We start from the raw sequence: 15,741 nt of genomic DNA, 5'->3' as shown, positions 1-15,741 counted from the left end.
GATGGCTCAGATGGTAAAGAATCTGCCTGCAATGTGGGAGACCTGGGTTCAATCCCTGGGTCGGGAAGATCCCCTGGAGAAGGGCATGGCTACCCAGTATTCTTGCCTGGAGAACTCTATGGACAGAGAAGCCTGGAGGACTAGACATAAAATAGTTTTTCTGAACCATTTCATGACCATTTATGGCAGATACTTTAGTATTTATTTCCTAACAATAAGGATATATTCTTAAAGAATAGCACAGTTTTCAACTTCAATAAGTTTAACATGGATACAATATTTTAATTTACCATGCATATTCCCCAGTTGTCAACTGACCCAGTAAAAGGCCCGTGATAGACAGTATACTTTTTCCTGTGATGTTGGATCTTGCCTAAGATCTGATATTTCATTAAATTGTCCTTTAAGTGGCCAGGCAGAACCTTTGTTCTAATATATATAGTTAGCAGAAAACAACATACCCATCCTGTTCAATTAAAGAAGTGATTCCATTCTTTCAGTAGCTGTGTTTATGGATTAGATTATGGACAGCTGTATTTCTAAGTCTCTTGCGGTGTAGTTTTCAGAATTCTTGAGAATACAGGAAATTATAGAAGTAAATCTAGTCCAGCAACACAAAGCAATTTAATACAATGATCTTAGGCGTTTTTATGACCACTGTAACCTTGTAAACTACTATGTCTGTGTCCTTGAAACAATCCTATTTTGTAGAAAGAATGGAAGTGCCAAATCAAACAATACCTGACCCTACCTTCTGAGGAAGCAGGGCTTCAGCAATCTGCTTTTCCAGCTAAATCACAGTCATCTCATTCAGATGTTATTATCTCTTTCAGCAGTTTAACCTTTTTCCCTGGGATTTTGCCCTGGGAGGTTTATATTTAAGATTTTTTTTTTTTTTTTTTTTAAAGGAAGATCTCTTCTTTCCAAATTGCTGTCCTCAAAGGTACACTCAGGTAAAATCCCATAACAAAGAGAGGTTCTGTTTCAGAAAAACCATTCCAGGTGCTCAGAGAGGCCTCTGGAAACAATGCCTTGTTGATCTGATTGCAGTGAGTTCTGGGCAGCAGATAATCCTGCATAGTAAGATCATTTTCTGGTCCTTATCCATTTCACACTGAATTGTTCAGAAGGATAAGGGTGAGGATAAAATCGCCTAGTCCTGGGTGTTCTGTATAAGAGGTCATGTAAGACCTCACTTACCCTTGCTCACCTTAAGCAGGTGGTACCGTGTTCCTGAATGCCCTGTAGACCCCAGCACTCTGAAGCCAGGCTAGTGGTTCCCACCTTTCTCATCAACAAGAGCCTCTTTTTTGGGGGGTTCCACTCGCCTTTTATGGATTTATGGTTTTAAAGTTGAATTCCACAAAACTACCCTACTTTCATGGAATCCTAGCGCTGGAAACTCAAGATGAGGTTTTATGTGGCCAGGAGGAAGGGAGACAGAATGCTGTGGCATTTTGTGAGTTTTTTATGTTTCTTTCACTTCTAAAGTCATGGCAATTTTCTGTTTGGCCAGTTGGCACTGTACTCCTTTGGGCTTGGTCCAGTGTGGGAGAATTGGTCTTTGTTCAGATTTTTATTCATTTATTTAATTTTGTTTGTGCAGGATCTTCCTTCGTTTCTGTGCGAGGGCTTTCTCTAGTTGGGGCGAGCAGGGGTGCTCTAGCTGTGATGCACAGGCTTCTTGTTGCAGTGGCTTCTCTTGCCGAGGAGCACAGGCTCTATGGCACTCAGGCCTCAGGAGTTGCGGCTCTCAGACTCTCGAGCACAGGCTCAATAGCTGTGGAGGAGGGCGTAGTTCCCCTGTGGCATGTGAGACCTTCCCAGACCAGGCGTCAAACTCGGGATCGAATTGGTCTTTGCTGGGCTTATGAAGAAAGACCATTTCCCGGTTTCACAACCCTGCAGGCGTCATCCTCTTTCCAGGGAAAACAGTAAGAGAGGGCCTAGTTCCCCTGTGGCATGTGAGATCTTCCCAGACCAGGCGTCAAACTCGGGATCAAATTGGTCTTTGTTGGGCTTATGAAGGAAGACCATTTCCCGGTTTCACAACTCTGCAGGCGTCATCCTCTTTCCAGGGGAAGTAGTAAGAAACAATCACATTGTAGGAATGGAATTGTGATGGTGTTTCTCATAAATATTTCCCCGAAGTTGCAGAGGTTGGTTGGGGACAGATGCTGAGTAACTGGAAGCTGTGCCCTGGATGTATCTGGACAACATTAATATACTCTTCAATCAGATTTCAGGAATGACACAACATTTCATCTGAATTATTAAAACCACCATAAGCAACGTTCAGAAATGAAGAACAAATGAAGTGCATTAGGAATTCAATAATAAGTGCTTTTCCACTTTACATGTTTCTCTGAAGTGAGACTACGGGGTATTTGCTACCCACACAGGCAAGATCTTGAGGTGATTTGGGGGTGCAAATCACCCAAATAAACTGTGACTTTCTAATATAATTTTCTAACCTTATAAGAAAGGTTTCTGCCACCATTAAGTTTTTATTGTCTACTTTTCTTTAACAAAGACTGGTACCATCCTTGGGCTTCCCTGGTGGCTCAGTCAGTAAAGCATCTGCCTGTCAAATGCCGGAGATGCAAGAGACTCTGGTTCTATCCCTGGGTCGGGAAGATGCCCTGGAGAAAGAAATGGCAACCACTCCAGTATTCTTGCCCGGGAAATCCCATGGACAAAGGAGTCTGGTGGGCTATCATCCTTACTGAAGGCCATATCCTGTTCTAAACATTTTTATAAATTTAATTTAATTTTCTTAACCCTATGAGGTGAGCTACTACCATGGCCATTTTACAGGTGGGAAAACCAAGGTGCAGAGTCACTTGCCCAATGTCACACAGCTATAAAGAAGTAGTGCCAGGTTTTAAACTCAGCCACCTATCTGACTCTGGACACCGCTCTCTGCTTCTTAGAGTCTGGATTGATGAAAAATCTGGATTTTAATTTTTCCAGTGTTAGAAATTTCTAGGTTTCTGTGGTTGACTCTTTTTTTTTTTTACCATGCCCAATCAAGAAAAATTTACTTCCTTTAGCAAAACCCAACTTGTTCTGAAATAAAACAACTATAAAATTGTCATCAGTAATGAGTTTGCCTCCACAGAAGCCACTCCGATTACCTCCTTTTCCCTTTTCCTTGGATTGCTTGCAATGGAAGCATTCTCAAGCCAGCTACCCAATGGCTGCAGGCTCTGAGGGCCATTTGGAAAACAGAAAAACTGTTTCAAAGAAGTCCGAGGTGACGGAGTTGTGCTCATAGGAACTCACATCTGTTGAACTTGGTCGTGATTTTTCTCAGCCCTGGATGGCAGCAGCAGCAGCTGCAACCAAGAAACCCTCCTTCCTTTGCCAGGAGCCTCCTGGACTCCAGATTCCAGACAGTCATCTTGTCTGTCAGGCCAAATTTCCTATGGGAAACAGACTTGAAGTGTAAACACCGGGGAGCCGGGCTGAAGGGAGCAGATTCTTCCATTGACAAGGCTGCCTGGTCCTTGCTTGTCCTTAAGGTTGCAGTCATCTCACAGGGAACAGGCAGGAACAGGCGGGCTGCTTTCCAGTCCCCCACACCCCACCCTCTGTCTTTGCCACCTCTGCTTCCAGTAATGCTATTTCCAGCAGACGGCACCTTTTGGTGGATTCTAGGCTGTTTGAGAATTATAAAGCACACACAGCCGTTGCAGGAGAAAAGCCTCTTACCGCGACTACTTCAAAAGCATTACCTCGTGCAGAGAGGAGGGAGGTGTGGCCTTTGCCCTTGGAAGGCTGCTGTCCTCCCCAGGCCCACCCTATGGTGACTTCTTCCTCTAGGCTTTAGAGGACAGGTATTTATATTTTATGTAGGAGGAAACGGCAACCCACTCCTGTTACTCTTGCTGGGAAAATCCCATGGACAGAGGAGCCTGGCTAGCTACAGTCCCTGGGGTTCCAAAGAGTCAGACACAACTGAGCTACTGAGCATATTTGTTTTCAATGTATATTTTAGTCTCTCATTTATCTAACTAACAGTTTTTGAATTTAAACTCTTTGGCATACTGGAAAAACACATCAGCATTTTCACCACGTAGGGCTAAAATACAAGCAGGGAAAAAAAGTCCCTTACCAGTGAGTGTCCTTGAATCAACCTGGTCAGGTTTATGTAAGCAGATTTTGCAGAGGAGGAAGAGTTGCTAGAATTCTGTTGATCGTTCTTCACGAGTAATTAGTTGTTACCCTTGCAATGTGTGTACAGAATTTGATGTGTTGGGTTGCTAATATGTCAAGTTGTAAAAAGTAGGTGGGTTCAAGTTTATAAATTAAAAAAAATTCTTACTATATTTTGTCAAATTAAAGATGCCACTGATTGTGGGATGCACTGTTGTTTTATACTCCAGTAAGAAAAAAAAAAAAAACACACACACACACTGCAACTGAGCTATGGAAAGGCATTGATTAAAAACATAGCACTTATATGTGGAATCTAAAAAAATGATACAAATGAACTTATTTACGAAACAGACTCAACAGATATGGAGAACAAATGTGTGGTTACCAAAGGGAGAAGGGATGGGTGAGGGATAAATTAGGAGCTTGGGATTAACAGATACACACTACTATATATAGGGCTTCCCCTGTGGCTCAGCTGGGAAAGAATTCACCTGCAATGTGAGTGACCTGGGTTTGATCCCTGAGTTGGGAAGATCCCTTGCAGAAGGGAAAGGCTACCCACTCCAGTTTTCTGTCCTGGAGAATTCCATGGACTATAGAGGCCATCGAGTTGCAAAGAGTCGGACACAACTGAGTGACTTTCAGTTTCACTATATATAAAATAGATAAATGACAAGGTCCTACCACATAGCACAAGGAACTATATTCATTATCTTGTAATAGCCTATACCGGAAAAGAATCAGAAAAAGAGTACCTATTTATCTGTCTGCCTGTCTGTATATCTGAATCACTTTGCTGTATACCTGAAATATTATAAATCAGCTGTACCTCAATTTTTAAAGAGTGCTTTCAGATATCTTAGAATGTCTAAAATATGGTGGCAGTGTTTTAGCACCCAATCCTGCCTCTTTTCCATGAAGTGTGACAGCATGATTTGAACTGCATTGTTCAGTTCTGAGTTTTCCTCTGTGGCCTATTGGCTCCCCGGGTTCCTTTCTTTCTTCCTTTGGGTCTCCTCCCACCACTCTGGCTGTTTCTTCAACTCCTTGGCTAGGTCCTCCTCTTGGACCCCACCTCTGAATAATGGAGAGCAGGCTCCATCCCTGGGTGACCCATGGCTTTACATACCATTTATTCGCTGCTCATTTCCAAGTGCATCTTCCCAGCCTGGATCCTGCACCTGAACTCAGACAGAATTCCTCCCACCTGCCTGATGGACCCAGATGTCGAATAGGCACCTCCCACTTCAGATGTGACAATCTGAATCCTGAACCATCCAGTCCACATCAGTTACCCAATGCAGAAGATGGTGTTTCCAGTCTTCCCCCTGATTAGAGCAGAACCTTAAAGTCATCCCTAGGTTGGGAAGATCCCCTGGAGTAGGAAATGGCAACCCACTCCAGTATTCTTGCCTGGAGAATTCCAAGGACAGAAAAGCCTGGTGGGCTGCATCCGTGGGGCTGCAAAGAGTCAGACACAACTGAGCACGCACGCATGCCTAACTCCTTGCCTTCTTTCTCACCCCATATTTGATCTGTTAGCCAATCCCACCTGCTCTGCCTTCAGAACAGCTGCAGAAGCCAACCATTTCCCTCCTTTTCACAACCACCACCCTGGCCCAAGCCACTGTCACCTCTCTCTTGAATCATTGCCTTGACATTTTAACTGGTTGCTCCGCTTTTGCCTGTGGCCCTTTTAGTTTATTCTTGACACAATGGCCAGAGTGATCCTGTTCGATGGAAGTCAGATAGTGTCATCCATGTCAATGAAAAGTCAAGACCCCAGTGACTTGCCATTGCATGCACAGCAGCAGCCCGGAGGCCCAGTGTGATCTGTGCTCCCCTCCCAGCCAGTCATCTCCAGCCTCCAGTGCCCACCATGTTCCCCATGGCTCACTTGCTCCAGCCACACCGGCCTTCCTGCCCTTCATTGTACGTATCAACACCCTTCCTCCCTTCGCACCTGGTGTTCCCTCCACAGGGCTCGCTCCATCACCTCTAGGACTTGATTAGCTCAGTGGACCCTTCTCTGAGACACCGGGGAGCAGGCCTGTATCTAAAATTGCAGCCCAGCCTGCTCCATCACCTTCCCTCTGCTCTCTTCCTCCCTAGCTCTCCTGGCTGTCCAACACATGGAATATTTCATTTCTTCCCACATCCCCCAACTGAATGTAGGCTTCTTCAGGGAAGGATTTTGTGTTGTTTCATTCATTGCCACTGCCCAGTGCCATCAGAATTGTGTCTGATGCTCAGTAAGGGCTCAATGCATTTTTGTTGAATGAATAAATCAGCATCTTCAGATACAGGCTAAGATGAAGGAAGAGGGCATTTTTGGCTTTGTGTTTTTTTTGTGTGTGTTCCTCTGAGAAATGAAAGAAAAGATTATTAGTTGTCCTCACAGCATCAGTGAAATTGATATCTTCCATCTGGAAAGCATCTACTGTCTTGACAGAGTTTGCCCTTGGTAAACAGTTCCTCCATTAACCGCGAGACCTTTGCACGGTGGTTTTTAGTGGCTCCCTAGATTCATCTGAGCTTGTAACGATTGCCCATTGAACCTTCAACAAGATAGTGATGAATTCTGCCTTGGAAACCACTTTAGGGTTTCAAATGAAATCAAAACAGTTCCCCCAGCTTTTTACCTCCACAGGGAAGGAATATTTTTAACTTGGGGCAAACCAAGTTCCCAGCGTGGATGAAGCAGTTTTCTGTGTGATGCTTTTGGGAGTGATCACTGTAAATACAGCATGTTTTTATTTTTTTTTTGACTATGTAGGATCTTAGCTCCTCCACCAGAGATCGAACCTGTGCCCCCTGCAGTGGAAGTGCAGTCTTAACCACTGGATTGCCAGGGAAGTCCCGATAAAGCATGTTCTAACCATCCTATGACATGCTGGTTACTGCAAAACACATTCATGTGTGGGGTGTCTGCTTTTAGGAGCATTTACTGTATTATCAGGCCAGACAGACCGTGGCTTGGATAGCTTATCTCTGGAGGAGGTTTTCACCCTGGTGGGACCTCTTTGCCTCATGAGCTCTGGGCTCTGATATGCAAACAGTGGACCACCCTCCATGAACCCGTGGCAGAGGGAGAGGTTCTTGCACAACAGCTGGGTTCCTGTGCCAGGAAGCCTGGGTTTCCCTCACTGACAGCCACATGTTGGCCTAACTTCTGGTCATGATAAAGATTGTCAATCTGGCTGGACCACACAGCAAGGGTGTGATAGCCTTTGGTCCCTCACCTTCTCAGGGGTTTAAGTTACAGACTAAGGGGATGATAAATGGTGGGGGTGAGCAGTTTAGGCAAGAGGGATGGGATGACAAAATGGCTCCCATTCATTCATTCATTCAGAGATACTCATTTTACTTTTTATTATTGCTAGGTTCTGGGAGTTGGTGGGGATCATGCTGATGAGAGCAGGCACGGGGCTCAGGCAAAAGATGTCCAGAAAAGGCATCTCTGAGAACATGATCATTGTACAGGGCATCATGGAATGCTAAAGCCAGGCTTTTATTCAGATTTCTGAACTTGACCTACATTGCTCTGTACAAACATTTTATGTGTTGTGTCCATCTTTGCCCTGTGTCTGCTGTTGGCAAACCTGAGATTACAGCATGTGTTGATGAATAGCATGTTTGGGGTGAGGAGTCAGGCTGGGGGTAGAGGTGAAGTAGCTCATGTGTCCTGTTTTCCACAGCCTCTGTGTGTGTGTGTGTGTGTGTGTGTGTGTGTGTAGAAACCAGCACAGGGATAAGTGTGGAGTCCTCTATCCTGGGAAGAGTTTGTATACTAATTGCCTCCATGAGAGTTTTTTTCATCATTTGTGCCTCCTCTTCCTCCACTTCTTTTTCTAGAAGGATAATGTGAACTGCTATATATTTTACAAGGATGGGAGATGCAGTGGAAATCTTTTTAAATGATGAGAATGTAGTACCAGCAAAAAGCTTATACTAAACACATTCATCCCTTCGATGTACTCATTCCTACACCTCATGGTTGTATGGCATGAAATTCAGAGGGCTGTATCGTGGGGTCCACACGACCTCTCTTTCCTCCAGCTCTGTCATCACCGTTTTTCGTGTGTCTTTCAGGGAAGGCTTTACTGTAGCTTCTTAATGATGGCACTCATTTCAGATGTTTATCTCCAAAGGGAAGGAGCTTTAATACTTTCTCTCATAAAAGTCAGTCCGGGTTGTTATTAAAAGCAGACGAACCCTTTTTTGCATACTGGCATTGACATGGAGCTTTAAAAGAAATGAGCCTCCAGTGAAGGTTGTCACCCAGATTATATCTAACTCAGGGTTTTATGATGTTTGGGAAAATACTGTGTCTTTCATGATAACCTCATGCCTTTTTCTTGAGCTCCCTCAGGGTGGAGCTGGGCAGTCTGCTCACTCAGAAGAGGGAGCCCCTGAGTGCTGTCTTGATGCCCTGCATGTGGTAGGGGAGGCGGCTTGACCTTTCACCCATCCCTTTCTGCGGGTGGCTATTGTCTTGTGCAATGATGCCCCTTTGGACACATACTAGAGAGATTTCAAGAAACCCAGGAGGCTGGGATGCTGGAGCCTGGCTTCATCGTTCAGTGACTGTGATCCTGGTGCTAACAGCCTCTGTCTTTGTAGAACTCCTCCTACCTTTCAGATTCGTTGCTCCAGTGACTCTGGTCCAGAAGTGGAAGAGACAGAGGAAGGAGAACCAGGGTGCTTTATGGTTTTAACACTTGACCCCATCCATCTCCTTACCCAGCCTATGAGATAAGAAGTGGTATTTCATTTTACTGATGAGGACACTGAAATCTTAGAAGTCATTTGCCCCAAAGTCACACAACTAACAAGTTACAGAGTTTGAAACCATATCTTGGGATTAGCAAGTTTGTGATCTTGCTACTACTTGCACCTTAAAAGTCACAAGCTGTTTCCCTTGAGCCAGGACCACCTTCTCAGATGCAGCCTCTGGCTAGTATAGCCCCTGGTTTATAGGACTTGACTCCTTCAGTGACTTCTTTAGAAACTTCTACCATTCCCCGGAGCTCCAGGACCTGCAAACACAAGAAAAACGAAGTTAACCTCATTGCCCATCAATCAGGACTTTCATGGGCTGACAATTGTATTGCTTTTCAACCTAAGGAAAAAGAAGTTCGGCTAAACAAGTTAAGATGAATTCAACACATAGTAACTGTCTTCAGTGAAAATTCTCAGAACTCTGATGGACAGATGACCAGGGCACCCTGCCAAGCAGAGACTTGGTCTCAATTTCACTAGCATTTCACAGTGACGTTAATCACTGGGGTAGGAACTTTCGTTTTTGTGTGTGTATTTCTTTTAACACAGTGCTTTCTCAGTCTTTTTGCCATTTGATACTTCAATCTTTTAAATGATGAGAATGTAGTACCAGCAAAAAGCTTATGCTAAACACATTCGTCTCTTCACTGTTTTCATTCCGTACATCCTGGTTTAAGCAGTTTAAACTGCTACCGTCTCAGAGGTGGCAGAACTACAGCACATGGGCTCATTTGTGTTGCTTACGGCTGCTGTCATCTAACAACAGAATTGAGAACCTGCACCAGAGACTGTATAGTTCTCAGTATTTACTCTCGCCCTGTACAGAAAAAGATTGCTGAAACTTCCTTTTTTTTTTTTAAGGGACCATAGTTTAAAGAAGTACAGTTGGTATCCTCAGAGAAAAACTTTCCCAGCATCTGCTTGGTCAGTAATAACAGGCCAGGAAGAAGTACACACGTCATGGCCAACCCTGAGTGCATTCATATGTGGACTGTGCCCTAAGAGCAGAATTCAAGCGAATAATAATGTTCCTCTATGACACCACATTCCATATGATCCGCAGCAGAGCTGCCACTAACTAGCTAGGCAGCCTTGAACTTGGTCACGTCACTAATCTTACTCCATGAGATTCCTCACCAATAAAATTAAACACTTAAAGAAAATTTATATATCCCACATAATAGTATGTGCATATATGAGTTATATATGAATGCATGTCTGTAGAAGTGTTATATATATATATATATATATATATATATATATGTTACATATATAGCTTTAAAAGGAGTAGCAAAATAAAAATAAATATCAAATACAGTAATAAAATACAAAGACCTGTTTTCCCACCACACAGCTTTGGAAGTTGAACCTTGTGAATACCTTTGAAGTCCCCTCTCCCCAGAGGCAGTGATCTCAGTTAATCATTCTGCTTTTCTTATACTTGTATTATTGATTTTGCCTGAAACTTTTTTTTCTAAACAAAGAACACTTTCAGATCCCATCAAATTCTGTGCTCCATGGGCTTGACTTCATTTTCTTGGTGCTAAACTCTTCGTCTTAAAATCTCACAAGGGCTTTCAGTTCAGCAAACACAGTGAACAGTGAGTGCCCAGTGAGTACTTGTGAAATACGCTGCAGGTTTTTCTTTTCTCCTTGGTGGCGATGGTGGGACTGGGGGCAAGGTACACCTAGAGTCCTGGGCTAGTTCAGACTGGTTTTCTCCTGTGGTGGGTCTGCGATCCTGTGCTAGGCTGAGAGGCTGGGGTCTCCAGAGCCAGTGGTTGCCTCCACCATCTTGTCTTTATCGGCTCTACAGTGGGAGGGGCCAGGCTGGTTCACATGAGTTGACTCCCATGTTTACATAGTAGAAGAATAAGGTGAAACCTGATTCATGGTCCTTAAATTTAGCTTCCAGTCAATCTTAGTTGAAGGAAAATCTCATTGCACCCATTCTTCATGTTTTCTTTTTTTTGTTGTAATTTTTGTGGCTGAAAAAAAAGTATAAATGCTGGCTTTTGGAAGAAGGAGCTATTGTTAAGCCTAAGCCTTTTAAACTCTGTAATTACTCCATAAAGCCTGCATGTTTGCATCAGAAATGCATTTTGTCTTCAGTTGTAGTGCCCAGTGTATGGAGCATTTATAATGATGGGGTACTTCCAAAAATAAATCGACTCTATAGAAAATGTTAATCAGCTCATCCCCAGGGACTGTCCTGAGTATCTCCACTGTACAAATGAGGAAATGAACATGACAGTTAGTGGTTTGCCCAAAGCCACACTGTCACTGGCATCACGAAGATTTAAGCAAAGGTCCCACGTACACGAAAACACAGTCATGTTTCCATGCAAGACACTGTGGGCCTTCCTCAAATTGACCTACATTAAGATTGAGGGACGAAGAGGCCTTTTGGTGTCTGGAAGAGCTGACTACATCAACCACAAAGAACTGGTTGCTTCTGAAAGTTACCTGTGGGGTTTTAAATAGGATTTTTTTTTTTTTTTTTGAGGAGTCTGTTTACTTGAAATCAAAAGCTATGTATCTGGCTAAATATTGCTATGAAAACTAAAAAGCAATGGGTTCAAGTGTATTTCACACTGCCAGGGAAAATAGTGTGAGAAGCACAGTCATTTCTCAAAGTGTGGTGTCCCACTTTTACAGTTTTCAAGAAAGCAGCCTGCTACCAGGCACTTACTTTCCGAAACCGTTTTCAGGGGATTGGTTCAGGATATTCTCACAGTCTTCCAAATCATCTTCCTCAGTGGCATGGTGTGATTGAGGAAGGGTTTCCACGGATATGCAAACCATAGAGTCTTTGATTTACAAGGACACTTCTGGAATTCTTAGTGCTCTCTTCTTAGACAAAAAAGGATAGTTTATTTTATAAATATTTTCTTCAACAACTGATTGGAGCAAAAAACGTTTTTTTTTTTTTTCTTTTTTTCTTTTTTTTTTCCCCTCCTGACTAACCTCTAGTTAATTGAAAAATTCAGTTAACCATCCTGGTAAGCACTTTTTCCTTTGCTTTCTTCTTCAAGCTTCACTTGGGAACTTTACTCCATTTATTTATTTATTTATTTTTTTGAGTCGTAAATGTTTTCAAGACTTTTTTTTTTTTTTTCAAGGTTTTTATTTTAAAAATTGAAGTATAGTTGATTTACAATGTTGTGGTAGTTTCTGGAGTATGCTGAAGTGATTCAGTTTTACACATATATACTCTTTTTCAGATTCTTTTCCATTGCGGTTTATTACAAGGTATTGAATATAGTTCCCTATGCTATACAGTAGGACCTTGTTGCTTATCTATGTTTTATATCGTAGTTTGTATCTGCTAATCCCAAACTCATAATTAATTCCTCCCTCGCTCCTTTGGAAACCACAAGTTTGTTTCTACATCTGTGAATCTGTTTGTTTTGTAACTACGTTCATTTGTGTCATATTTTAGATAGCATATATTAAGTGGTACCATATGTTATTTGTCTGTTTCTGACTTAGTATGATAATCTCGAGGTCCATCTATGTTGCTCAAATGGCACTATTTCATTTTTTATGGCTGAGTAATATTCCCCTGTATATATATATATACACCACATCATCTTTGCTAGCTACAGTTAGCCAAGACATTGTTAGCTATAATAACTCTGATATCTGGGCATGTGAGTATGGCTATTGAACGATATGGTGTTGAGTCAGAGGACTCATTCACCTATGGTAGTAGCAACCAGAGTCCTTATTGTGGGGTTATATTGGATAAATGTGGGCAAAGCCAATGCATAATTGCAGAGAGATGGTACCTTATAGAGGAGGACACCAAATTTTGCCATGCAGGGAAGCCCCTACTTCACAGCAGGTGGATGCCAGGTGCTTATCCTAGTTATCAGACCTCAGGATTTGATTTTGGCATTTCACACTCTGATCATCAGGTCTGGGAACTACAGACCCACACTGACGGATTTACAAGTAACCAATGAGCTAGAATGACTCAGTATCCTGTGAGTTGGGTTCAAAATCCAACCTGCCTATCTTTGTGATATTGGGCAAATTATCTTACTTTTCTGTTTTTTTTTTTTAAACCCAGACAATTGAAATGTTAATACTTTATATAGAAATGTTCCAGGAGCTAATGCCTTCACATAATATCTGGAAGATGATAGCTATTGTTATTATACTGTCATTTTGCTGTTGTCTTCATTATAACTGTGCAAGTCAACTTAGGAGACTGAATAATAATAGATGAGAAAGTTGCCTTTTGAGTATAGTATTTTAAAGCAGGAGAAGGAATTGGACTGGATCAGATGGGTGTTTGTCAGTTTTTGTATTGGACGCCATAGCCTCGACTCTGAACACCCTTTACCCAGACAGTGCTGGATTAACTCCAGTGCAGTTTGAACCTGTGGCTTACCTTTTTTTAGATTTCATGAAGTCACCTTTTTTTTTTTCTTTCCCAATCTGGGATCTTCTAGTTTATTTGATACCAGTTTTTAGCAGCAAATAAAGGAATCACCTTGAGGACCTTGAGTTTGGCTTTCAAAACATCTTTAAGGGGCGATTTATTATTCTTCCAGGTTGCTCCTTCTTTCGGTTCCACTTTCCTGAGGTGACGTTTGCAGGAGTGGGGCTAACCCATCCCAAGGATGGGTGGCATATGCCAAGTGCTTCTAGAAGACACTGCATTCCCTTGACTAGAGCATGGGAAAGCATGCTTTTTTAAGTTTGTTAGAACGGCCTTCTATAAAGACCTCACCTTTCTGTATTTGTTTTTTATTTTGTTTTGTGTCTGGTATAGGTATTGACATCCTGAAGCTGGTAGCAGCCCAAGTGGGAAGCCAGTGGAAGGATATCTATCAGTTCCTGTGCAATGCCAGCGAGAGGGAGGTGGCCGCTTTCTCCAACGGGTACACGGCGGACCACGAGCGCGCCTATGCAGCGCTGCAGCACTGGACCATCCGGGGCCCCGAGGCCAGCCTGGCCCAGTTAATTAGCGCCCTGCGCCAGCACCGGCGCAACGATGTGGTGGAGAAGATCCGGGGCCTCATGGAGGATACGGCCCAGGTAACGCAGCCCAGCTGTCTGTCCTTCCCACTAACCTTTAGGTCCCTCAGCTCCAGATTTTACCAGGTATATGTCAGAAGAGACAAGAACTGCTTGTTGCTGTTTAGCTTCACACACACACACTCTAACACATGCACATCTCTTCTGCTGCTGCTAAGTCGCTTCAGTCGTGTCTGAGTCTGTACGACCGCATAGACGGTAGCCCACCAGGCTCCCCCGTCCCTGGGATTTTCCAGGCAAGAGTACTGGAGTGGGGTGTCATTGTGTTCTCGGGCACATCTCTTCTAGGGCAGTGCTTCTAAGCAGTTTTCCGTTAATCATCTAGAGAACTTTTAAAAAATCCTGGTACTTGGACCTCACTGTAGACCAAATTAGAATTTCTGAGAACAGGACTCAGAATGAGTACTTTTAGGAATCAGTATATTTAAAAGCTCTGTTAAGTGTTTCTAATGTACAAAACCGAGAATCTTTGCCTTTGGGATAGATTCTGGCATCAGACTGTACATCTAGATCTATTCCTTGTTTCCCCATTTACGGTTTCATTTTGCATAACACACTTTGAACAAAAGCAAGAAGAAAGACTTTTTTCTATTCCCTTCCACTTCCAGCGGATGTTTTCTGTGATGTGGTTTAAGAAGACTCTGCCTTACCCCCAGGTAACCCTGAGGATGCAGGTGGGGCTGGCAGTGTTTAGTAACAAGATTGATATTTCTCCCTGGGCTTGTCCAATCAGTGTCTCAGATGAAACTGAGGGGACCAGGAGGGTGGTTTATTTATAGTCATTGGTCCACGAGCCTGGGTTTTGGCATCAGAAGGCACTGGATAGGAAGCCTGGCTCTGACACTAGCTGAGTGACCAAGGGTGTTTCACTTCAGTTTTGTCTGTCTCTGTTTTCTCACTTGTCTCCCGAGTTCATTAAGACTAGGAATAAAGTATATAAAATGCCTGACCTACTGAAGGTGTTCTGCATAGCACAGTTACAGTCATGATGTATTTACTTAGCCCTTCCATAATCATAAGGTACTTCTCCAAAAGGCTGTGAATTAACTACAAATTTGGCTATTGAATCATAGTTCTCAGATTTCGATGGACATTTTGCAGTGTATTCTCAAAGAAAAACACTGCCGCTGAGACTTGATAAAACCCACTTAAAATTTAAAAGAGACCATTCTGCCTGTGTACTTTTCCATTGGTCCAAACTTATTACCTAAAAGAGCGAGGGAGAGAGTTTTTTCTCTGGTCCACTCTAATCTGCTGTCATTCTGCACCACATTTGTGTATCAAGGGACTCGGTTTTATATATTTAAGACGTCCAAATGCCTTCATCTTTCTATACTAGCAGTGTAGTGTTTCTTCATTATTGAAATAAGCATTCATCAGGTGAATCTTTTATCTAAGTGACTGGATAAAAGTTCATTGGTGCTAATTGACTCTGAAGATAGTCTTTAAAGCTCCTAGTATATTTTTTTTTAATTTATTTTTAATTGAAGGATGATTGCTTTACAGTCTTGGTGTATTTTTAACTTCTTTGAAATGTGGAAGTTCAGAAAAAAAGATTTACTAATAGAGGCAGGAGTAAACGTTCAAAGGCACACACGGTGTCTTGTGACTTTCTGAAAAACCATCTCAATTAAATATGGTTCACAATTAAAACAAGGCTTTGAGTAGCTGGATTTTGGGAAAGAAAAGGGAGATGCTTGACCTCCAATTAAATAAAATGACTGCAGTTCAAACACAGGGACTCAGGAG

General features: G+C 42.7%; 1 protein-coding gene across 1 annotated transcript in view; it reads left to right on the top strand.

The window, feature by feature from the left end:
* Positions 1–15,741, top strand: part of TNFRSF21 (TNF receptor superfamily member 21) — a 62,401-nt gene that overhangs the window by 21,507 nt on the left and 25,153 nt on the right. The window contains exon 4 of the mRNA XM_061146884.1: positions 13,727–13,992. Within this exon, the coding sequence (XP_061002867.1) occupies positions 13,727–13,992 (266 nt within the window). The remainder of the gene's footprint in view (positions 1–13,726; positions 13,993–15,741) is intronic.

This window comes from Dama dama, chromosome 7 (assembly GCF_033118175.1).
Source record: "Dama dama isolate Ldn47 chromosome 7, ASM3311817v1, whole genome shotgun sequence".
NCBI lineage: Eukaryota > Metazoa > Chordata > Mammalia > Artiodactyla > Cervidae > Dama > Dama dama.
This window is presented reverse-complemented; position numbering and strand designations above follow the sequence as displayed.